At 51.3% G+C, this 24,143-nt stretch overlaps 2 protein-coding genes across 7 annotated transcripts in view; one reads left to right on the top strand and one right to left on the bottom strand.

Moving 5' to 3' along the window:
- Myo9b (myosin IXB) overlaps window positions 1-430 on the bottom strand; it is a 99,886-nt gene extending 99,456 nt beyond the window's left edge. For all 3 annotated transcript variants that reach the window (XM_052752499.1, XM_052752501.1, XM_052752502.1), the window contains exon 1: window positions 308-430. The gene's annotated coding sequence lies outside the window, so the exon portion shown is untranslated. The remainder of the gene's footprint in view (window positions 1-307) is intronic.
- Window positions 431-613: 183 nt separating this feature from the next.
- Window positions 614-22,485, top strand: Haus8 (HAUS augmin like complex subunit 8). 4 transcript variants are annotated; one of them, XM_052752504.1, is made up of 13 exons: window positions 614-880; window positions 1,664-1,939; window positions 6,393-6,442; window positions 8,785-8,837; window positions 9,737-9,939; window positions 13,329-13,395; window positions 15,643-15,738; window positions 16,228-16,340; window positions 16,656-16,721; window positions 16,804-16,962; window positions 17,389-17,530; window positions 19,498-19,663; window positions 21,901-22,485. In XM_052752504.1, the coding sequence occupies exons 7-13, from the start codon at window positions 15,657-15,659 to the stop codon at window positions 22,061-22,063; spliced, it is 891 nt and encodes a 296-aa protein (XP_052608464.1). In that variant the 5' UTR covers window positions 614-880; window positions 1,664-1,939; window positions 6,393-6,442; window positions 8,785-8,837; window positions 9,737-9,939; window positions 13,329-13,395; window positions 15,643-15,656; the 3' UTR covers window positions 22,064-22,485. The 4 variants fall into 4 exon arrangements, with proteins under 4 accessions (XP_052608464.1, XP_052608465.1, XP_052608463.1 ...); XM_052752505.1 differs by having other exon boundaries at window positions 9,734-9,939; XM_052752503.1 differs by lacking the exons at window positions 1,664-1,939; window positions 9,737-9,939.
- Window positions 22,486-24,143: the final 1,658 nt, after the last annotated feature.

Here is a 24,143-nt window from a genome sequence, read left to right as displayed (position 1 = left end):
CCTTGTCCCGTTCCTGGAGCGCGCGGGGACCTCGCTGACACCCGAGGGCTCGCATTGCATTTTTAGACGCTTCTTTCCCTAGCCTGGGCCCTCGGCTCCGCCTCCCTGGCCTCCCCGGTTTCCTGAGACCCCCCAGTTGCCACCTCAGCCACGTCCTCTCCGCAGCCGCTGCTCAAAGGCGCCGTCTAGCCCCGTAAGCCCGCCAGCCTCGTCCCCATCAGCCTCCTCGCGTCCCCCAGGTCGCGTCACGAGACCCCAGCACCAACCCCGGTTCGGATCTCCGCTCACCGTCGCCGCGAGAACTCACCTGGACCGCGAACGCCGCGCGCCGCCGGTCCCGGACCGGCTCCCCGCCCGGACGCTCGCCAGCCCGCCCGCTGCTCCAGACCGCCCCGCCCCGCCGCGCCTCGCCCGCCGCTCCCCCGCGCGCTCCCACTTCCGGGTTCCGGAGGAGCTGAGAGGGCGGGGCGCCAGCGCGTCGGAGAGGCGGGGCGCACGGAGGCCACGCCCCATCTGAGGGCACGCCACAGACGCCCCCTGCGGTTGGTGCGTTCCTGTTTCCAAGCTCCGTAGAGCGGAGAGGCGGGGCGCTATGGTGGCCCCGCCCCCTGTCCCGCTAGCATTTAGCGCGCTCTCCGAGTGTGGCCGGAAGCCGGCGCCTCTGAGGAAAGACTTTAATCCACGCCCTCTCACACCGCCCTTTCCTGGGCGATCCCCACTAAGTGCCGGCTTGGCGCTCGCCGGGCACGCTGCGTGCCGAGCACACCCACCAGTCGCGACGCTACGCGGTCCTCCCTGCCTCCCTGCGGGCGGGGCCCTGAGAAGCCTGCCTTTGAGTGGAAGGCGGGAAAATGGCGGACTCCTCGGAGCGGGGCGCGGGGTGAGTTGGGGGGCGCAGCAGGGCTGGTCAGAGGCCAGAGACAGGGCCGACGGGTAGCCGAGCCTGAGAACGGGGATCCTTAGAGCGACTCCCCGAATCCCTCCCAGACTGGAGGCCCGGGCCCTGAGCGTCTCCTGTTCGCGCTCGGGAGCTGGGGTCCCGGACGGGGCCCGGAGTTGGAGTTGCGCGTGGAACTTCGATGTTGGCGGCGGGTGTCTTGGCCTCACGGTGTCTAGCTTTTGCATCTGGGGGCATGCTCCACCTCCTGGGTTTTGTGTGAGGCTTGCTCTGTTTTAAGACAGGGTCTCTTGTAGTCCAGGCTGGCTTGAACTCTGGGTAGCCAAAGATAGCCTGAAACTCCAGGTCCCCCAACTCCTTCCGAGTGCCGAGATGACAAGTGTGTGCCACCATCACCAGCTGTGATCAGTTTTCTGCAGTATAGCACTGCCGGGATTCATCCTTGTTAGTGAGCTTGGGAAGTATTGGAGGAGCGTCGATCGTTTCTTCTTAGAATTCAGGTTTCCTTCTTTACTGAAAGGAGTTTTGTAGCACTGATAGGAGAAGAGTCGGGGAGTTATGAAATAATTGCTTGAGAATAATATCTGGGAATTGATAAAAATCTACATCTGGGCGGGTTGATGCTAATGGCACCAGGTGTGGTGAAGCATGCCTGTCAGCAGCACAGGGCTCAGGAGGTGGGAGGGTCCAGAGTTCAAGGACAGCCTGAGTTACCTGAGATCCTCTCTCAATCCGTTTTTGTTTTCTTTTTTATCTTTGAGACAGGGTCTCACTTTGTAGCCCTTGCTGCCACAGAACTCCCAATGGAGACCAGGCTAGCCTCTAGCTCACAGATCACAGAGATCTGAATGAAAAAGGAGGACATGACTGCCCCAAGGAATGGTCGACAACAAGGTTTATTGTACATGTGAGGGAAAGGACAGCCAGTGACATCTGGAAGAATCCAAACTGAACCTGACCAGCAGACTGAGAGGAGAGAGGGGTGTGGAGGGAGAGGAAGAGAGAAGGAGCAAAGAGAGCACCTGGAAACCAACAAACCAAGTAGGCAAAATGGCTGAGTTATATAGAGAAGCTGGGGGAAGGGAGGGAAGCTCAGGGGCTGGAGAGGTGGAGGGTAGGGGGCGGGGTGTGCCAGCCAGGATGACTCTGTAACAGGTACTTGGGATGCTGAGAGATTCTGGGAGAACCTGGTGGCCAGCATCTACTTTGATAAGTTAAATAGGCACCTCAGACAGACACTTGTCCCAGGGTTCTTTGAGACCTAACAAGATCCACCTGTCTCTGCCTCTGCAGATTATAGGCTTGCACCACCACACCCAGGCCTAGGCTAACTTTCTGTACTACGGCTCTGTCATTCCTGGACCCACTGCTAGAACTCCTCACAATTCCAGCAAAGGCTGGATTCTAACATTAGGATCTTACATGAGAGAGAGAATGTGTGAAGAAAACTAATAGAGGGACTGGAGAGATGGCTCAGTGGTTAAGAGCACTTACTGCTCTTGCGGAGAACCTGGGTTCAGTTCTCAGCACCCATACTCACAACTGCCTGTAACTCCTGCTCCAGGAGATCTGATGTTTCCTTCTGGCTTCTGTGGGCACGTACACGTATCATAGCATATACACAGACACAAACATACATTAATTCTTAATTTAACATGATGACACACACCATTAATCCCAGTGTTCAGAAGGCAGAGGCAGACGGATCTCTTAGTTTGAGCCAGCCTGGTCTCCAGCCAAGGCTACACAGAGAAACTTTGTCTCAAAAAAAACAAACAACAGAGCCCACAGTGGTGGTGCTCGCCTTTAATCACAGCACTTGGGGGGCAGAGGCAGGCGGATTTCAAGGCCAGCCTGGTCTACAGAGTGAGTTCCAGGAAAGGTGCAAAGCTACACAGAGAAACCCTGTCTTGAAAAACAAAACAAAAACAAAATTTTTAAAGAAATACTTCTTTCTTTCTTTCTTTCTTTCTTTCTTTCTTTCTTTCTTTCTTTGTATTGGTCTTTCAAGACAGAGTTTCCCTGTGTAGCTCTGGATATCCTGACTAGAAGGGCCCACCTACCAATCCAAGAGTCACAAGAGCTATTACAGGGTGATCACAGGCCTAAGTCAGGAGGTCCGTAGAGAATCTCAAAAGCCCCCTTAGTGGGGACTGTTGAGAGGACTGGTGGGGAGAACTAGAGCTGATGATGGCACAGGCAGAGCAGAGCAGAAGACGTTTAGATGAGGATCTTGTCCACTAGAGGAGGTTGTGGAGAAGGCAGAGTAAAGACAGGTCTTAACGGGGTTGCTAAAGATCTCGTTAAAATTAATTTGTCACAAAAACCTTATGGTGTAAGCTGGGCAGTGGTGGTGCATGCCATTAATCCCAGCACTCGGGAGGCAGAGGCAGGCGGATCACTGTGAGTTCCAGGCCAGCCTGGTCTACAGAACGAGTTCCAGGGCAGCCAGGCTGTTACACAGAGACACCTTGTCTCGAAAAAACAAAAAAAAACAACCCTTATGTTGTATACTGAGGACAGTAATAGATTTGACTATGGCTTTGGACCTGTACCATTCCAACTCTGCACACTTAGGGACAGCCATGCTGAAGGTGTAAAATGAGGTGCAGCTTGCTTTGGAAACCTTGGCCTACTGTGTTTAATAGTTCATGCCCTGTGGAGCTAGGTGATATCATAGAAGCCAGTAGGGCTAAGTTGTCAGGAAGGCAGGTCTTCAGGAGAGAGAAGTGATAACCAAAGCCACTGAGGCAGAAATCCCTGAATTACAGATCTGTTAGCCATGTATTTTATTTACTTGTTTTATGTGTCCAAGTATGTTGCCTAATGCTTCCTTCTGGCTTCTGTGGGCACCTACACATATCATAGCATACACACAGACAGACATGCTTGTGTGTGTAAACACACACACAAATATAAATTAATTTTTAATTTAACATGATGACACACACCATTAATCCCAGTGTTCAGAAGGCAGAGGCAGTTACGTGCCATGTGCATGCTTGGTGCCCGTGAAGTCCAGAACAGTGCCCCTGGAACTGGAGTTACACACAGTTAATGAGCCACCAGGAACTGAACCTGGGTCTTCTGCAAGAGCAGCCAGTGCTCTTAGCCACTGAGTTGTCTCTTCAGCCCCCCATTAGCTCTATTATAATTGAAATTTAATTATTTCTGCCTTCCGTATTTGATGTAACTCTGATCTAACAAATGTTACCATTATGGTGTGTATACACACATGCAGGCAACACTTTATACATATAAAATAAATCTTTTTTTTTTTCTTTTTCTTTTTTTAAGATTTGTTTATTTATTATGTATATAGTGTTCGGCCTGCATGAATGCCTGCAGGCCAGAAGAGGACACCAGATCTCATTACAGATGGTTATGAGCCACCGTGTGGTAGCTGGGAATTGAACTCATGACCTCTGGAAGAACAGCCAGTGCTCTTAACCTCTGAGCCGTCTCTCCAGCCCCCCCCCCTTTTTTTAAAAAAAAAAAAAAAAAAAAAACACGTGATCCAACTTGGTGGCATGCCTTTAGTCCTAGCACAGACCTTTTTCCAGGCCTCGGGGAGCTCTGTGGTTGCCACCAAAGGGCTTGCTGCACTCCTCTTTGGCCCTTCGGTGAGGTGTTTGCTTCTTAGGAGTCTGGAGAATGAGGGTCACATGCAGGGGTGAGTCTCTGCAGCAAAGGGCGTTCTGTGCCACCTCTATTCAGGGTGGACATCAAGCAGGTGTATGTAACAGCTCAGCAGGTAGGCGTGCTTGCTCCCAAGCCTCATGACCTCAGGATTCCCAGGTCCTGTGTGGTGAAAGGAGAGACCCAACTACATAAGTCGTCCCCTGCCCTCCATGTGCATGTCAGGACACATGGGCACCACACACTACGTCAAATTTAAACTGTGCTAAGAGAAGAGGCCTGTGGGTGGAGCCTTTTAGCCAGCACTACACCTCAGACTTCCAGCTCTGAAGAGGGGGTGGTTGTGGCCACAGAACAGGACCATGTTACTGAAGCCTCCATGACTGATGGGCAGGCCCTAGGGCACCCTGAGGGACCACAGCAGGTGCACCTGCCCTGTGGTGGTGCTGCAGGCCTCCATGCTCTCCAGGTCCATGGCGCACCCCCATGGTATGATTTGCCTCAGCCAGAGATGCTTCCTTCCCCTGCTTCCCAAGGTAAAGCCCTACCATCTGTAGGCTGCAGGGAGAAGCCAACACCAGAAGCCCTGCTTTTAACTTCCATGCATGTAGGTGTGCTCATGTGAGTGCAGCAGAGGTTTGGGATCCCCAGAGCTGGAGTGGTTGTGAGCCACTTACCTGGGTGCTGGGGACTGAACTCAAGTCCTCTGCAAGGGCACAAGCTCTCTTCCCTGTGAGCTGTCTGTCCAGTCCTAGCATGAAAGTGATGAATTTTGGCATGGGCTGTGGTGTTACTCACTGAACAAGCCCGACAACCTGAGTTTGGGTCCCCAGAAGCCACATAAAAACTGGATGCAGTAGTGCCTGTAATCCTAGCCCACCCCACTGGGAGATGGGAGGCCAAACAGGAGAGTCCCCTGGAGTGCGAGGTCGGGTTAGCCTGGTGTCTGTAATCCCAGCACAACCCACAGGGAGATGGGAGGCCCAAACAGGAGAGTCCATCGGAGTGCAAGGACGGGCTAGCCTGGCTTAGGCAGCCATGGATGAGAAGGTGAAAGGTGACCTTCACTGAGATTGTCCCCTGACCTCTATACAGGCACTGTGGTACACACAGGCTGTGGCACACGAGCACCTGCTCACACAAACACCACATAGACATACACTAAATAAATAAGTAAAAATAAAAGATACTAAAAGAATACAACTCTTTTGTGGCACATGAACATTGATTGTGTGAACCCAAATGTGCTACGTCAGTGAAGTTTTGTGCACATGGTCCACCCATTGTGTCAGCCTTGGTACTGGAATAGTAAAGTTGAATAGTTGCTGCTGCTCATGACGGTGACTGGGAGCCTAGAAAACTGACCCTTTGCAGAGAAAGGCTGTGTCATAGTCCCCTCCCCTGCCCTGCCCCCTCATCCCTACTACTGGAGCTAAAGGGACGATCTGGAGAGTTCCAATTGCAGGGCTCTTCCCTGCTGCCTTCCTCCCATTGTCCACCTTGCTGATACGTCTTCTCCAGCCCCTGTGCTGTGTGTGGCTTTGAAAATCCTCCATCCCCCCCCATCCATTTCCTAAGCCCTCACACCTGTCTGGCTGTTGTCACACCAGCCTAAGACAGGGATCTTGCCCTGGACGGGAAGCTCTGATCCCTGTGTACAAGGAGTGAGGGCAGCTCATGACCAGTGTTCTACTGTCTTCAGAAGGAAGCTGGTGCTCTTCCTGTGGAGGCGCCACCTCCTGCTTATCCTAGGGATGGCCATCACATGCCCAGCTCCAGCTGGCAAAAGGTGGCTCTCGCTCTGCAGAGCTCTTGCAGCAGGATGAACAACACATCTCTCTTTGCTCTCTTGTAGAAAGCCCATAGTCACTGGTGCCCACAAGACAAAGGGAAGAAGAGTACAAGGTAAGCGCTTTAAGGGAAGTTTTGTTTTGTCCTCATTAGCAGTTTTTGTTTGTTTAATTTCTTATTATATGTTTATCTCCTTGGAGGGGTGTGCATGCCGTATCATGAGTATAGAAGTCAGAGGAACTTGTGGGAGTCAGTTTGTCTTACCATGCAGGGCCAGGGATTGAACATCCAGCTGGGCAGCATGCGCCTTACATGCTGAACCTTCCTGCTAGCTCTGTTTTCTGAGAAAGTCCCATGGTGCCCAGGTTGCCTGTCAACTCCTGATGCTCCTGCCTCAGCCTCCTGAGGGCTGGGGTGATAAATGTTCATGAAAGGGGTTTCTTGGGGGGGAGGGAGGCAGAAACAAGTCTGAAGCTTTGACTGCTCAGTGGCATGCCTTTGGGGACTCAGGGTTCTCCTTGTCACTGAAGTGTCCTTTGACTGCTGGAGTCCCTTCTGCCATGGCATCAGGCTCTCAGGACAGGTCCCTTAGAAGGTGTAGGTCTAGATGTGCTGGGGACACAAGTTCCATTCAGAAACATGGTGAGCTGCCCAAACTCAGGTCCCCTGGAAGAGCAGTGAGTACTCTTCAGCCTCATAGTCTTCTTTTGTTTTGAATTATACTTGGGGGATGGTAGGAGCATGAATGGCGTACATGTGGGGGTCAAACATTACTTGGGGGAGTTGTTTCTCTCCTAGCACCATAGGGGCCCTGTGGACTACTCAGGCCCTCAGGGTTGACCGTGATCACTGGACCCGGTGGGGCTTTGTGGGGTTGGGGGTTTAATCTTGGGGATGGAGCCCAGGGCCTCACATATGCTAGACAAGTGCACAGCCACTGAGTGGTCCCAGCCTGGCAGTCTTGTAACCTCTGACGTGTTTGCGTGCTGCCTGTTTGTTAACACTGGGCCAGGCCAGAGGGCCCAGGCTCAGCCACCGCCAATGGGGCCTGGATTTGTGTGAGTCTCATGAGGGTCCTACCCATGATAAAGGCAGAAGTGGATGTAGGAGGAAAGAGCATGGGCATAGACGTCCCCACTCCCAGTGGGAAAGAGTCCACACAGGGACTGACCATGCAGGAAACGGGAGCCATGTGCACTACTTCCCTGTTCCCGGGCTCTGGGGCTCTCCGGTCTTCAGCTTGGTTATTATTTCTTTTCATCTGGTAACTTCATTTAATTGAGAAGCATGAGTAGCTGAGGTGCAGAACGAAGTACAGCTGTGATGAGAGTCTAGAGTGCCCATGGCTAGCAAGTAGGATCTGAGAGCTGGCCGGCACATAGGCCGGTGGGTCCATTTGTTTTGGCTGCAGGCTCAACAAGGTTAAACTGAACCAGGGTCAGATCCCTACATCTGGGCTGCATTTTCCAAGCTTTTTCCTGGTACAAGCAAGCCCCAGGCAAACTCTCACTTGGCCTTTTAAATCCTTTGTGCCCTCAAAGCCTCTGCTAGATCTCAGGCGAGAAAGCCTCAAGTCCATGCCAACATGGCTATTCCATCATGATGGTATCATTTAGGGTTACAGGAATGGACCTTTATTCTCTCCTGATTTAAAGAATGGGAAGGTGGGAAAAGCAAGACCTCAGCGGTGAGCCAAGCTTTACTGCGATGAAGCATAAAACAGAGATGAACTCCCCCAGGGTGGGTTGGACCCAAGATGGTGTGGGTTTTTTGTCGTTGCTTTGTTTTGTTTTTGGGTGGGTGGGAGGGGTTATGTGCACATGAACGGAGATGCTCTTAGACACCAGAGAGAGCACTGACTCCCCCTGAACTGCTGTTACAAACAGTTGTAAGCCTCCATGTGGTTGCTGGGAACACCCGTCCTCGGCAAGAGCAACAAGCGCTCAACCACAGAGCCAGCTCTCCTCCTCCTTTTTTAAAAATTACACTTCCTTGCTTGGGGTGAGGGGCTGCACACGTAGAGGTCAGAGGACAGCTCTTGGGAGTCATTTCTCCTTTACCATGTGGGTCCTAGGATCTGAGTGAGGTCATCAGACTTGGTGGCGAGCCCTCTACCCAGAGAGCCATCCCACTGGCCCCAGGCTTTCACTTTCTAGAATGTCTTTGATCTTACTTGAAAACTTGCTCCTACTCTAAGGACCCACATACAAGAGGTGCTCTACAAATGTCTTGTAAACACTAAGTGTCCTATGAAGGTTTCTACATGCAGTAGCTGCCCTGTGCATAGCTGGGGAGGCTGAAGGAGCCTTCTGCAGGGAGCAGAAGGGCTGGTGCTCCTCCTGTCATTGAGCATGAAGAGCCAGTGGCCCCGGCTCTCCACTGTGGGGTCCTGGCCATGCTCTGTGTCTTCATGGTGCGGTATTGGTGTTCTGTGACAAACACTGTGTTGCCTACAGGAGGAAGAGTGGTTGAGTCCAGATACCTGGATTATGAGAAGAAAACGAAGAAGGTAATGGAGTCCTTTACTCCTGGAGCCACTGTGAGTGGGTGGGAATGGAGGGCACCTTGGAGGGCCTTTGCCAGGCACCTTTGCAACCTCCAGGCCTGGGGCACAGTCACGAGTCTCTGGCCAGAGGGGTATCAGTGTTAGTCTCCATGTTCTGGGCCTCTACCTCCTTCTCTGCCCCTCTTGCTTTTGGGGTCTCTTCTGTCAAGTCTGTCCTCCAGCACTATCCCCTCCATAACCCAGATGGCTCCAGAGAGATGGGCACTGACAGCGGGCATTTGGTGAGGGTCACAGGCACAGCTGGCCTGGGGGGTTTTGCCATCCCACTCAGAATGGTGTGAAATGTCTAACTTCGGTGGCCTTCACTTCTGCGACTTACTGTGTATTATTTATAGCTGTTAATAAGCAAGGCTAGCAGGTCTTTCTGGCACCCCACACATGTCCCCAGCACTCCAAAAGCTACAGTGCTGAGCGGGAATGAGGGAAACACATTCAGGTCAGGGAGTGCTCTGGAGAGTTCAGTCAGCTGCAGGTTCATCCCTGTGGTGACACCATCCCTGGAGCAGACAATTAGGTTCCTGTTATCTGTTAGGTCAGGGTGCACTGCTGAGCAAGACAAGGTCATTCCCTGCTCTTAATCTGGTTTATGATAATCAGAATGTTATGTTCTCCACTGCCTCGCCTGTGCCCTGGGAAGGGGATGAGGGTTCCCAGGGTTCCTGGGTCTGTGACTGGAAGTCTGGCTGGAGGGAAGAGATTCTCACATCACCCTGCAGGCAGCTTCCCCAAGCTACTTATCCCTGCTTCCATTCATTCTGTTGCTGTTGCTGCCTTGAAGGCTTGGCCACAGCGCCCCCCCCCCTGTGTCTACACAAGGCATTTTGGTTCTGGTACCCCAGCAGGTGGTCCCTGGATCTGGCTAGAGTCTTGAGTGTCTACTGTCATGGTCACATTAGCCTGCTGCTTTCTCCTGTGACTGAATGGCTCTCAGAAGGGCTGATCCAGGGTGGAGTTCTCTCACAGGTTGAGGATTCTTGGAGGATCTCATCTCATGTCCTGAGTAAAGCCACTTCCGGTTGAGCAGCCGGTTCCCTGAGTGGGTCAGGTGAGTGCCTGGATCTGAAATTCAGTGTTCTCAAGTTTCAGATTTCAGGTTTCTGATAAGGGGTGCTCGGCCCATATTGTATTTTTCCATTCCTCCAGAAGCTGGCTCACAGGGAACACAAGTGTTTGGCATCACCAAAACCTGCCCAGTGGTTATTCAAACTATCACACCATTTCACATTTCTCCAGGCACACTGGGGAGGTCCTGGGGATGTGGGCATCACGAAGTCAGTTGATGGTGGACATTGCTCTACTTTGGTTGCTTGTCCTTTTCCGTGTGTGTATGTGTGTGTGCGTGTGTGTGTGTGTGTGTGTGTGTGTGTGTGTGTGTGTGTGGCAGGTTGTACAACCATGTGTGCACATATGGATGCCAGAGTGAAATATCAGGTGTTTTCCTCTTGTGACAGGAGCTTGTTGAACTTCCAGCTCTCAGGATCCTTTTGTGTCCCTCATCCCTTGCCTGGGTTAAAGACTCCCACACCTTTCCAGGATTTGTTTTTATGTAGGTGCTGGGGATTCAAACTCAGGCTTTCTGAGTGACAGCTCGGACCCTCCAAGTGTCTCCACAGCCCCACTTGTTGATCATTAAATTCTCACATCATTGTGCACTTGTCTGTTCAAATATTTTCTAAGTCAGACATTTTCACCCTCCTGAGTCTCAGAGTTTTCTGTAGTTGGCCTTTGTGGCCAGTTGTTGGCATCTGTGGCCAGCAATTCTCGTGTCAAGAAGTGCAAGTTTTGGATTTGTTTTCAAATCAAAAGACCAGTATTTATAGATTTTTTTTTTTTCTTTCTTGTTTTTCTTTAGACAGTGTCTCTCTACATATCCCTACCTGCCCTGGAACTCACAGAGATCCATCTCCCTCTGCCTCCTGAAGGCTGGAATTAAAGACAGGAGCCACCACATCCAACCCCTGATTGTTGGTCACATGCTGTCAGACTTTCTTTAGACCACCAGTTTCCAAATAATGACACAGAGACATCTTATTAATTATGAAAGCTTGGCCTTAGCTTAGACTTACTTGTTCCCAACTAGTTCTTAAAACTTAAATTAACCAGTTTATATTAATCTACATTCTGCCACATGGCTCGTTACCTCTTTGCATACTGTATATCTGACTCCCTCAGAGTCTCACTGGCTTAATCATGAGAGCCTCAGATTCTTCCCAGAAGTCCCACCTATTCTCTCCTGCATGGCTATTGGTCATCCAGCTCTTTATTACACCAGTCAGAAGGCACCTTAGGCAGAGACACATCTTCACAGTGTACAAAAAGATTATCCCACAATAATCAGATGTGTGCACGGGCCTGTGTCATGGTAAGGATGGAACATAGGCCTTCCCTGTGCCACAGCCTGGGGGTTAACTGCATGGACTGCTGAGTCAGTGTCGGGGAGGTGCTAGCAGAGGGGGATCTCAAGACCCTGAACCCTGTGTCCCTCCTTAGCATGTGGCTTTTTTTGGGTTCCCATAGGCTTTCATGTATGATGTGTGAGGATGGCATCTGGCTTCAGCACATGCCATTCTCAGTCTGCAATTGTTAAGGGTCTGCTATTGAAACATTTTAATTAGCATTGAATGTACAAGTAATGAAATTCATCGTGACTTTTTAAAACGTATTTTTACTCATTAGGAGCAGGGTTCAGGCCAACATGTACATATGACTGTCAGAGGACAACTTGTGGGAATAGATTCCCACCCTTTACCACAGGGGTCCTGCAGATCAAACTTGGCTTGTCAGGCTTGGTGGCAAGCACCTTTACCCGCTGGCCCAACTTCTTGTTTTTAGCTCCTGGTGCTGAAGTTGAATGTAAGGCTCACACATGCTAGGCAAGCTCCCTCTCAGCCAACCCATCAGAAGAGGGCATCGGATCCCCTGGAGTTACCATGTGGGTTCTGGGAGTTGAATCCAGGTCCTCCATAACAGCAAGTGCTCTTACCCACTAAGCCAACTCTTCAATTCACTGGTCACACTCCCTCCAGTTACTTTCACAATGGGCTCTTTTCGTTGGACTGACTCTAAGTCCCACAGACCAGCTTGTTGTTAGTTGGTCTTTGGTCTTTTGGGGGGCCCACCACCCAGCCCCAAATACATCGCGCATGGAGACTGATTTTTAAATTAAGAATGCCCGACCTTAGCTTGGCTTGTTTCTAGCCAGCTTTTCTTGACTTAGCCTGTCTACTTTTTGCCTCTGGGCTTTTCTCATTCTCTTACTTCTGTAAATCTTACTCCTACTCCATGACTGGCTGGGTGGCTGGCCCCTGATGTCCTCCTCCTTCCTCTCTCATTCTTTGATCTATCTTCCTCCAGATTTCTCCTTCTATATATTCTCTCTGCCTGCCAGCTCCGCCTATCCTTTCTCCTGCCTTGCTATTGGCCAGTTCTTTATTAAACCATCAGGTGTTTTACACAGGCACAGTAACACAGCTTCACAGAGTTAAACAAATGCAACATAAAAGTCACACACCTTAAAATAATAGTCTACAACACCTGCTATTGGAGTTCCACCAGGACAGGTAGCCAGATCTGCTTGAGTGTGCATATGTGTTCCTACTCATGTGTACCCCTATGCAGCTTGGGTCTGAGGGGCGGGCACAGACACAAGCAGTTTTGGAGCGAGGTGACACCAAGTTCTGGAGCCAAGGCTGCGGTGGTCCCAGTGTGAGCATGGCCAGTGTAAACATGAGCCCCACTGTCAGGCAGGTGAGAGGCAGAGTTTGCACTCTGCTCTTCGAGGCTGATTCTCGTGCCCTTGAGAGCCTGGCTGGGAGTCTGCAGCCTGCTGGCTCTGAGGCTAGCCTGGGTGCCCAGAGTGACCCTCACACTTGGCAAACTTCTTCACTCTAGTCTGAATATGCTTGGGTGGTTTCTGCAAGGAGTAGGTTTTAGTTTTCCTCTCCCACCCTGCTGCCTCCTTATTTCCTAGGGAGAGTCCCCTGCTGCAGTGGGAATGCGAAGGGCATGAACCACGTCACCCCCATCGTGCTCCTTCTTGCTTTACCTGGGATAACTGGCAGCCTGACACCGACTGTTGCTTGTTGTGCTGTTGCTGTTTGTAAACGTTGAAGACTTATGCCAGTGTAGAAATTTGGTGTCCTCTTAAGTACAAAGTAATATGTATAGAAAACAAGCACATTTTGAAATGCCATAGGAAGTCAGTTTCCAGCACCTTCCGAGCACGCAGGAGCACAGGCCCATTGAGATGGCTGGGTGTTGAAGGCAGTCCAGCAGATGTGCCATTAATTTCCCATGTCTGATGAATGTGACTGTCTCCCATTAAACAAATCCTGCTTGTCCTGTATACACAGTTTCAAGACTCCTGCATCTCTCTGACCTCTAAGCAAATACATCAAAGGTCAAGTGGCCTGACCTCTGACTATTCCATAACAGGTTTCTGTACCAGCTGCTGGGAAGCCACCTGAGGGAAGGAAGACCAGCGCATTGCCAAGGAGCAAAGGTGGGGCACGGCTGTGGCGTGGGGCTTGGGACTCTGGCATCAGGGAAGGAGCTGCCCGGCCTCCCCTAGAGCAATCAAGACAACCTCTCACAGACATGCCCACAGTCCAGCCTGATCCAGACAACCCCTCACTTCCCAGGGGATCCTCGATTGTGTCAGATTGGCAGTGAAAACTGACCATCAAGGGGTCTCTGTCAGAAAGGATGTTATTCAAGTGTTTGTGATGGGAGCCTGGGGCAGTGTGTCTGAGGGCACAGCCATATGCCCACGGAGCTACTTGCAGATCCAGGGAGCAGGTGGGGATTGGCCAGGAGCTGCTGCTTGCTGTTGGTTTAGGGGCTCTGCAGAAACTACAGCCCACTGGGTGCCTGACACCTGGCCACTTAGGAGGTAGAGATAGGAAGATCAGGAGTTCAAGATCATCCTTGGCCACATGGGGAGATTGAAGCCAGCCTGGGCTCCATGAGACCCTGTCTCAAAAAACAGCATCAAGAAAATTCCCCAGTCGGGGATGAGAGCAACACATTAGTCTGGCTAGGATTTTCTCATATCCTGAGGTCTGTTTGAAGCTGGGCCAGTCAGGGGCCAGGACCTGCCTGGATTCAAACAGGGTCCTCATCTAACAGTGGTTATGACTGGTTAGGGATGTATGCAGACATTTTATTTGGATTTTGGCCTTTGGTGAATGGAGCCACAGCTGCTGATTGAGGGTGCACAGGACGCCCCTGGTCAAAGTTGAGGAACTACTTTTATTTTATTTCATTTTGTCATCATTGGTGGTTCCTGGCACCTTGGCACACGTGGCGTCAGAGAACAGCTCTGTGGAGTTCTTCTCTCCTTCCAGCTTCCTGTGGGTTCCGGGGATCGAGTCCCATCATCAGGCTTGCCAGCCAACCCACCCCCAGTTTTTTGACACAGGGTCTCATGTAGCCCAGACTGGCCCAGAAGTTGCCTTGTATCTGAAGGAAGTTCTGAATTCCTGGGTGCTGGGTTGGGCCTTGAGCACAGGCGCTACTAACTTTATAGCTCCAGAAGTTAGTAGCTCCTGTGGTACTGTGAAGTTTCTGTTTCCCTATGTAGCACTGCTGTAAACTCAGTAAATAGAGCCCCTGTCTACCTCTCTTATAGGTCGCCACTTTGAACAGATTTTTGTTTATCTCTAGGAATTACAAATTGTGCTTTTGGGGTTATGATCACCCCAGGACTTGTTCAGCAGGGCTCTATCTCCAGCACCACAAAGAAGAAACACTAAGCCTAATGGCACCCATGGTCCCTTTAATCTGTTTAGAATGCCTGTGCCTGGGGAGGTGACAGGGTTTGTTGTTGTTGTTGTTGTTTGTTTCTCTGGTTTTAAGACAAGGTCTCATTGTGTGGCTCTGGCTGTCCTGTAACTCATAGAGATCCACCAGCCTTTGCCTCCTGAGTGCTAGAGTAAAGGTATGGGTGAATTATGCTTGGCAGTAATTTGCTCTTCTGAAGAAAGATTTGTTGGGGCTAGAGAGAAGGCTCAGCAGATCTTAGGGGCTGGAGAGATGGCTCAGAGGTAAAGAGCACTGGCTGCTCTTCCAGAGGTCCTAAGTTCAATTCATAGCACCTCACAACCATCTATAGTGAGATCTGGTGCCCTCTTCTGGCCTGCAGGGATACATGCAGGCAGAACACTGTGTATCTAATCAATAAAATCTTAGAAAAAAAGGGAGGGTAAATCTTTGTTTGTTTGTATTTCAAGGCAGCGTTTCTTTCTGTATCCCTGGCTGTCCTGGAACTAGCTCTATACACCAGGCTGGCCTCAAACTCACAGAAATCTGCCTGCCTCTGCCTCCCAAGTGCTAGGATTAAAGGTGTGTGCCATCACTTAGCAAAAAAAAACGGAATCTTAAATAAGAAAGATTTCTTCCACCCCCACCCCGTGAGATGACTCAGCCAGTAAAGGCACTGACTGCATGCCTGGTGCCCTGAGTTCAGTCCCTAGGACCAACCTGGAAGGACCTCAGCCCATAACAGTCTCACTGACCAAAGTAAATAACTTACTAAAAACAAGACACTTAAAGAGGCTTATTAAGCTCACGGTTCTGTAAGTCTGTGCACAAGGATAAGAGGACTGAAGAGCTGCCCCTCACCTCAGCCATGGAGCTCACAGGCACAAGAGTCCAGCACCCACACACCCTGGAAGAAACAGTCCTGGGGGCCCCAAGCAGTACTGTACCAAGAGGTGCAGGCCCAATGACTCTGGCATTCTTTGGACAGAGGACAGCCGGGTGATGGGAAGAGGAAACCTGCAGTCCACCATGCTGGAAGGGCATGGCACAGCTCCACTCGACCTAGACCTTTCAGCCATCAATGGTAAGTGGTTTCTTTTAGCCCCTTAGTGGCTGAGCTTATAAGGATGGTCCCCAGGCTCAGAAAGCCCTTGTTGCCAATTTGACTCACTACTGTGAGAAGAGTCTGTGCCTTTCATGCACACCAGGCCTAGGATTGTGAGTCCCAGTGTGTTCTCAGATGGCAGTGTGGGTCAGTTCTCTCCTGCCTGGTGGGGTGGCAGCAGCAGGTGGAGGTCCCAGGTGGGGTGGCTGAAGCAGGCACAGGCCCCAGGCAGTGCTGTAATCATAAGCAGCGTGAGGGCCTGGGTGGTGGGGTTGGGGGTGACATCTTCCTCTTGTGACAGTCTGAGTCATGAGTCTAGAGACACCTGTTATGTTCTTGGCCATTTATGGTGGCACAAGCCTGAAGCCCTAGCTGGGGCAGGAGGATTGAGTCTTAGGCCAAACTGGACTACATCTCCATAAGCCAAGTGAAAGGCTTTTTTTAAATAAATGAAATGGTCTATCTTAGACAAAAGCATGTTCAGAGAGCCTCCCCAGCTAGACAGGACAGCGTCAGAGAAATCCGAGTCGACGTCCTTCACCACCCCTCAGAGAAAGAGAACCCTTCACAAGAAGAGACGGGTGAGCATGGGGGTAGCAGGCAGTGGGTGGGTCTGACTCCCAGCAGCCAAGGCTTCAGAGCAGAGGCAGCCAGTCCTCCAGGATTGAGGCCAGGGCTGTGGTGCCCATGGGTCTGTGCTCAAGACAGTGTGCCCATATACTGAGTGGGGTAACACCCATATAATTCCCAGGCAAGGTGAGACCTGGCTCCATCCCCAACCCCTCGGACACTAGTTCCGTTTGAACCTATAAAGTACACAGATTGGGGGTTCTGCCATGCCCGGAAGAGCCAGGTCAACATGGCTCACTGGGAACTGAACAGCTGGACCCCTGCAGGATCTGCAGCAGACCATGGACATGATGGAGTCACAGACACTGCTGCTGACCCTGCTGTCTGTGAAGGTGAGTTTTGTTGACCCTCATGAGCACCAGTGTGTCTTCTGTTGTATCCCGCACCCCAACTAAGTTGGTCTTGCACCCACAGATGGAAGAGAACCTGACTCTGCTGGAGGAGAAGGCTGAGAAGGATTTGGCAGCCATGTGCCGTGAGAAGGAGAGGCTACAGGGGCGGGTTCTGGAGCTGCGGCGCCAGCTGCTGCTCCGGCAGAAACACCAGGAGCTGGCTACTATCCTGGATGCCCAGGTTGGTCTGAGAAGGCTCCTGAAGCCAGGGGTGCATGAGGGAGCAAGGATCAGGGTGTCACCTCTTGCATTCTGCCCACTCTGCTCCTGATGTTAGCATAGACTGTGTATGGACACCTGTGTCTGCCACAAGATGTGCACAATCCTTGGCACCTGCCACCTGATGGCAGCAATGTCAGCTACCATCCCACCCTGGTGCCTAGCACAGCAACAGTGTCCTATCCAGGACAGGTTAGAGGGGATCCTGTTACCTGGACAAGATGGCTCAGCCAGCCTCCAACCTTGTGACTTTCCTGTGGCCAGGAAACCTGAGGCTGGAGACCTGCAGGGCTCAGCACATGCAAGGCCCATTCCTTCCTGCATGCAGATAGTTCCTTCCTGTGTGGGTGAGCCTAGTGTGTCTTACAGTGTCCCCTTTTGCCTGCAGATGGAGGTGCTGGGCCCTTTCCAGGCTGTATCAGAGAGCTTCAAGGAGCAATACAAGACACTGGCCACAGCCTTGGACACCACTCGACATGAGCTGCCCGTGCAGGCCATCTACATGCAGGGAAGTGGACAGGAGCTCCTAGGTAGGAACAGCCTGCTGTGTGGCATTACCACAGCAGGAAGGAGCCCCAAGGCTCACATGCACCATATTCTAGGTGCCTCCACCCTGCCAATAGGGTGGGGGTGTTGGGGAGGTCACCAATGAACCAGTGCTGTGTGTATTTGGGGGATTCTCTGGAGCAAATGTCCTCATGGGGATCTTTCAGCTGCATAGTGTTCGTTCAGCCTGGGCTACATAACAAGGAAAAAGGTACAGTGGCCTACACTTATTGTCTGACCCTTGGGAGGCTGTGAGTTCCAGGCCAGTCTGAGCAACAAAGTGGCACAATGTTGGCCTGGAACCTGTAGCCATCCTCCTACCAAACCGCCCACAGCTGACGTGTTGTACCCAGCACAAACCTGCACACTGACTGCGAGGTGAGGACAGAGCAGCAGTCTGTACGCACTGCAGACACTGCAGGGAACAGGTGCTTTAACCCTCTTGGCCCAGGCTTGGTTGCATGCAGTGCAGGCCTGTGCCTGGGACATTTGTGGCTGTCAGCACCACAACCTCTCACAGCTGCTGCAGATGCCAGAATCTCATGTGTTTGGATCTGGAGGCCAGGAAGTGCAGGTCCAGGCCACATCTGGCAGGTGCATCTTGCTTGTCAGCTCACAGTAGAAGGACACAGGGTTTCAGAAATTTTGAGGTCCAGCTTCTTAATTTCCTTCCCAGGGGGCCCAGGAGAGATGCTACCAACAGTGCGGGAATGAATCTAGATACACCAAGCTCTTTTGTCCATTTACTTTATTCCTCTATGACAAAGTTCTGTCTATACAGCTTCAGCTCCATCCTCACATTCAGCTCCTCTCTGTGCCCACTTTTCCTGTCCTCATAGTTTTAGTAAGCTTTAGTATGCTTTTGACCTCATCTTCGTCCTCTGTCCCTTCGTCCTCCATCTATCCTTCCTGGCTCTTTACTCCGGGCTCTCAGAAAGCTCTACAAGAGATCTGCTTTACCCTCTACAGAATCTGTCCTCTTCTCTTCTCTCTGGCCACGCGGTTCTGTCTACCCTCTCCAGAGAAACTGTCTTGTTCTTGTTCTTCTCACCACGCCACTCTATGACACCAGGAAATCTGCCTCACTCTTTACTCCACCTGGATATCAAAAACCTCCTCCGTTCTCAGTCAGTTGCTCTGGAAAGCCACTAGTCCTGAAGGCAAGGGATGGTCTGAGCTTCATCTGCACAAGAAGCAAAGCTGCATCTCGGAGCCAGGTTGCCCCCGAAAGGACAGGACTTTTACCTCAGTTCAGGGGCTTCAGGTGCCTAGCAGGTGGTCTGATAGCTATTCTGTTCCTCACTTGTCCTTCAGTGTTTTGTTTGGAGCTGGCCCTATCTTTGAATGTAGCTAAAAGGGGGTATTTGCAAAGGCAGATACCCAATTCAAATGCTGCAACGGGAGAAGAGAACTCAGAGGCAGCAGGCCCTGCCTGCGGGATTATCCCAGTACTGGCCCAAGCAGGCTGCTCACACATACACATTCTATGGGAATTAGGAGGACAAGAAATTCATAACGAGGAGCAGCTGAGTACTAAAGCTGAGTAACACCAAATATTCCGTGATAAATGGCTTCCCACTAGAAAGTGCCTTGAAATTTCTAGGTGTAGCTTTAACACACAGCGGAATCTCTAGACTGTGTTCTTGCGGCCGCAAGAAGAGGGTGAGAGCAGAGCAGCAGCTAGCACTGCTGCACCTGAAGCCTCAGCTCCCTCGGTCCACAGGAAGCCCTGCTGGGCAGCTGTCATGCAGGCACCGCTTGTACGCTCAGCACTGACCCCCTTATCAGTGTGCCCTTGGCACCCACACTCGCCAGGGACGGGTGAGATCTGCTGGGATCCCTCCCTTTGCTCCCATTCCCTGAGTATAAGAGAAGAGCCAACTAACTCCACACAGCAAAACAGCTATTGCTTTGGGCGCCAGAGTCCTGCTAACAGCCCGTGTCTCCACAGATGATCTGCAGCCAGCCCTGAGGACCACCCTGCAGCTCCTGGGCGAGCTGGGCATCTGCTCCCGGGACTCCACTGCACAGGTGCCGGAGGATGCCAGTGCACAAGTGCTGTGCCTGCTGGAGGAGCTCAGGGACTTGACCGCCAAGAAGGACCTGGAGCTCCACAGGTGTGGAGTGCACCTCCCTCTCCCCTCCTCTCTCCACCCTTCCTTCCTTTTCAGTTGGGGTGCTGGGGATGGAACCCCACCCAGCTGGTATCTCAGGTGAAGGCTGGTTCTATCTGGAAAGCCAGCTTTTGGGGCCTCTGCTGTGAGTGCCTCACAGCTGCCACATTGCCAAAGTGGCCAGGCTGTGTCACTGCTGCCCTAGTGACTGGCAGTCACTGGTCAGCTTCTGGCCTGCTTCTGAGTTCTGAGATATTGGGGCCTTGGGTGCAATGGAGCCATAGATTCATACCGTGCCAGAGTCCAGCAGAGTAGGATTGGGGACAGTAGAGACCTGAGACCAGCACGGGCGGGGAAAGCATTCCACACTCACTGTCATGCCCTGGACTGCAGCACTGGGTCACCAGGGGACAGAGGGAACCTTTCCTGGACCCGACAGTTTGCTCAACACATATTATACATCTTCCAGATACAGTCTCAGTAGGATGTTTGGGGGTTTCTTTTTGGTTGGTTGGTTGGATTTTGGTTTAGTTTTGTTTCTAGGCAGGTTTTCGCTGTGTAACAGCCCTGTCTGTCCTGTAGACCAGGCTGGCCTTGAACTCAAAGATTTGCCTGCCTCTGTCTCTCAACTGCTGGGATTAAAGGCATGTGCATCACCAGCGTCTGGCCAGTTTTGGGGTTTCTTGAGTTACATTGTTGTTCTGTGTGTTTTTCTGAGACTAGGTCTCACTATATAACCCAGTGTGGCATTGAACTTACAGGAATCCTCCTGCCTCAGCTCGCAGAGTTCTAGAATGGCATGTACCACCACACACACCCAGCTCTTATGTTTTGGGGTTTTTTTTGTTTTGTTTTGTTTTGTTTTGTTTTGTTTTTTGAGACAGGGTTTCTCTGTGTAGTTTTGGTGCCTGTCCTGGATATTGCTCTGTAGACCAGGCTGGCCTCAAACTCACAGAGATCCACCTGGCTCTGTCTCTTGAGTGCTGGGATTACAGACATGCGCCACCACCGCCCAGCATGTTTTGGATTTTTTTTAAGTATATATTTTTATGTGTTTGGGCACATGCATGCAAAGGCATGAGTGTGGAGATCAGAAGACAGCTTTGGGAATCTGTTCTCTCTTTCCATTGTGTGGGTCCCAGGGATCAAACTGAGGTCATCAGGCAGACGTGGCAGCAAGCACCTTCACCCACTAAGCCATTTTGGCCACCCCCAAAAAAATCTTGCTCCATCTGCTCTCACAGTGCTAAATGCATTCAAGGAGATGCCCAAAGGACTTTGCAGGGACTCTGAAGCACACCACACCCAGAACTGTCCCACAGGGTAGGTGAGCCACCACTCACATGGAGCAGAGGATGAGGATGTCTCTGGTGCTTGTGACCACTATCTGGCCAGCAGTTTCCCTGTCAGTATTGTAAGCAGTACAGATGCACCCAGTATCCACACTTCGGCCCATGCCTTCCATTACCTAGGGGCTGTTAAAGTCTGAAGACACCTAGCCTTGCATAAAGGGACAGACAGGGTATGGCCGTGTGGTAATGGGCTGAGTCTCACATCTGGCCTGGCTCCAGCAGGGTCTCCTCCCATAAAATTTGTCCACTGTTCAGAGGGGGTGGGGGGGGCACTGAGGTCCCAGATAAATAGGAGTCTGAGGCAGGAGGATGAAGGCATGCATTCAAGACTGGCTAATGCCAGCATTAGAGTGAGACCCTGTCTACAAACCTGGGAGCGCAGGTCTGTCAGTCTCAGCTACTTGGGGGCTGAGGCAGGAGGGTCATCAGTTCAGGGTCAGCCTAGGGAACTTGGGTACTGTCTCAAGAAACAATAAAAGGGACATCATGGAATGGAGGGAACTCGGTCACAGTTCTTGCTCAGTATGCACAAGGCCCTGGTTCTGTCTCCAGCAACATGGATACATACACAGGCACACATACGCACATGTGCACGCACGTTTGCCCCCAAGTTTGCAGCCATTGCAAGCGTTCTGCCCTGCCTTACAACTCTTGTCACTTTCAAAGTCACCATTAGAGTCCTGAGATCACTCCTCAAGTAAAGCCTGGTAACCTGAGTTCAGTCCCCAGGACCTGGGAGAGACCTGATCCCTGTAAATTGTCCTTTGACCCCCACAGGTGAGCTGCACACAACAAAATAAATGTCTTTTAAAAAGTTTGTTTTTCTAAGATCTCCATTAGAGTTATGGCCACAAACAAAGTTGTCCCTTCTCTTTTCTCTTTCCACAGGATCATCTGCCAGGTGCTGGAACTTTCCTCCCAGGCCAGTAAAGAAGCAGCATTGATAAACCAGGAAGTCTGGGAAGAGGCCCAGGGCACCTCCACCTGCAGCCAGTGGTACTTCAATCCAGATGCCCTCAGGGACCACAGTCCCTGCCCTGGACAGGACTAATCACAGTGCAGGCCTGACCCTTGAATGGCTCCAGGCAGCCTGTCCTGCCACTTTGTGAGCGTTTCCCCAGCTGCCTGTTCAGCCGCTCATACTCCCTCCTCGGCTTTTCCTCATATACCAAAGGAAGTTCTGGTGATGCAGTTTTTGAAAACAATTTGCACTTTCATTTTCTACACTTTCCATTTGGGACATCACCAGCACTTCTGGGTTTTGTTTTGGGATTTTGAGACAGGGTCTCTCTGCAGAGCCCTAGTTGTCCTGGAACTGAGTGACTACCAGGTCCCCAGCCCCTGTTCTTGCTATTTAATCCCAGCACTCAGAGTCCAGGGCCAGCCTGATCTACAGAGTGAGTTCCAGGTCAGCCAGAGCTACACGGAGAAACCCTGCCTGGAGAAAAATAAATTCTGATGGATGTGTGTTCACATATTTGTCCCTCTGCACTGGTCCTCTAGAGAACCCCATCTGTGGCATCCTCCTAGGCTGCCTGGCCACTGGGCTCCAGGGTCCTCCTGTCTCCAACTTTGAAGTGCTGGAAACATGAGCACGGACCACTCTGCAGGAATCTTCACTTGGGATCAGGGGACTGAACCCTGACCCTCACCCTTACATGGTGGCATTATAGACTGGGGCTGACTCTGCCTCAGGATTCCAGAGGTTTCCGTCCAAGGTCATGGATGGCCCAGCACCTACCTAACTACCGAGACTGAGCATCATGGGGGAGCCACCAAGAAAAAGATAAGGGGTGTGGTCCAACAACAACCTTCTAATATACATGCCAATGGCCCAACTGCCTTCTTCCAATGGGCAAGCTTTAATTTGGACATTTCAGTTTTGTATCTTGACCCCTCCTTGCTCTTACATTGGGGCATAGAAAGATGATGGAGGTGCCTGCCGCCAAGCCTGGTGGCCTGAGTTTGATCTAGGACACATGGGAAAGACCCAACTCCACATTGACCTCTGACCTCTACACACAATAAACAGAAAAAAAAGTTGAGACAGGGTTTCTCTATGTGGCTGTTCTGGAACTCACTCTGTAGACCAGGCTGGCTTGGAACTCACAGAGATCCACCTGCCTCTCCCTCCTGAGACCTGGAATTAAAGGTGTGTGCCACCACTGCCTGGCCTATAAATGGAAAATTTTAAATCAGACTTAGCCAGCAGTTGTGGCGCACGCCTTCGATCCTAGTAGTCAGGTGACAGAGGCAGGTAGATCATTGAGTTCTGTCAACTCAGTCTACAAAGTGAGTTCCAGTCTAGCCAGGGCTACTCAGGAAGACCCTTGTTTCATTTATTTGTTTTGGGGGTCTTTTGTTTTCTTCCAAGACAGGGTTTCTCTCTCTACCCCTGGCTGTCCTGGAACTCACCTTGTAGACCAGGCTGGCCTTGAACTCAGAGATCTGCCTGCACCGCCACCCAGCAAGACCTTGTCTTTAAAAAGGAGTTCAGGGTCCTGGTAAGCTTGAGGCTAGTCTGGGCTACATAAGACTGTCTTGAAAAGTATAAAATGGGATAGGCATGTAGCTCGTTTGCTGCTATGCTTGCCTGTACTGCACAGACGCTTGAGTTCCGTCACCAGATAAGAGTGGTCTGCGGGCTGGAGAGATGGCTCAGCGGTTAAGTGCACTGACTGCTCTTCCAGAGGTCCTGAGTTCAATACCCAGCAACCACATGGTGGCTCACAACTGTCTGTATTGAGATCTGGCGCCCTCTTCTGGCCTGCAGGCAGAACACTATATACACAATAAATTAAAAAAAAAAAAAAAAAAGCGGTTTGCACCTGTCATCCCAGCACATGGAGGTGGAGACAGCTTGACTACTGAGGTGATAGTGTCAGCTCTGAGGAGGCTCAGGCTGGAGGATCCTGAGGCCAGGAGTCTGAGACCAACATGGACAGCATCGTGAGCCCGTTTCATGCAGGACTTGATGGTGGGGAACAGAAAGGGGAAGGGACCTTTCATTGCAGCATGGAGTGGGAGTGAGTGTTAACGACTTTGGTGTTTCCCCACTTTTGACTGATTTAAGATGAATTGTGGGTTCCTGCTACAAAGGACCCTGTGGAGCCTGTGAGCATCAAAGCTAC

The sequence above is a fragment of the Peromyscus californicus genome, unplaced genomic scaffold (genome assembly GCF_007827085.1).
Source record: "Peromyscus californicus insignis strain IS unplaced genomic scaffold, ASM782708v3 Scaffold_23__1_contigs__length_62951481, whole genome shotgun sequence".
NCBI lineage: Eukaryota > Metazoa > Chordata > Mammalia > Rodentia > Cricetidae > Peromyscus > Peromyscus californicus.
This window is presented reverse-complemented; position numbering and strand designations above follow the sequence as displayed.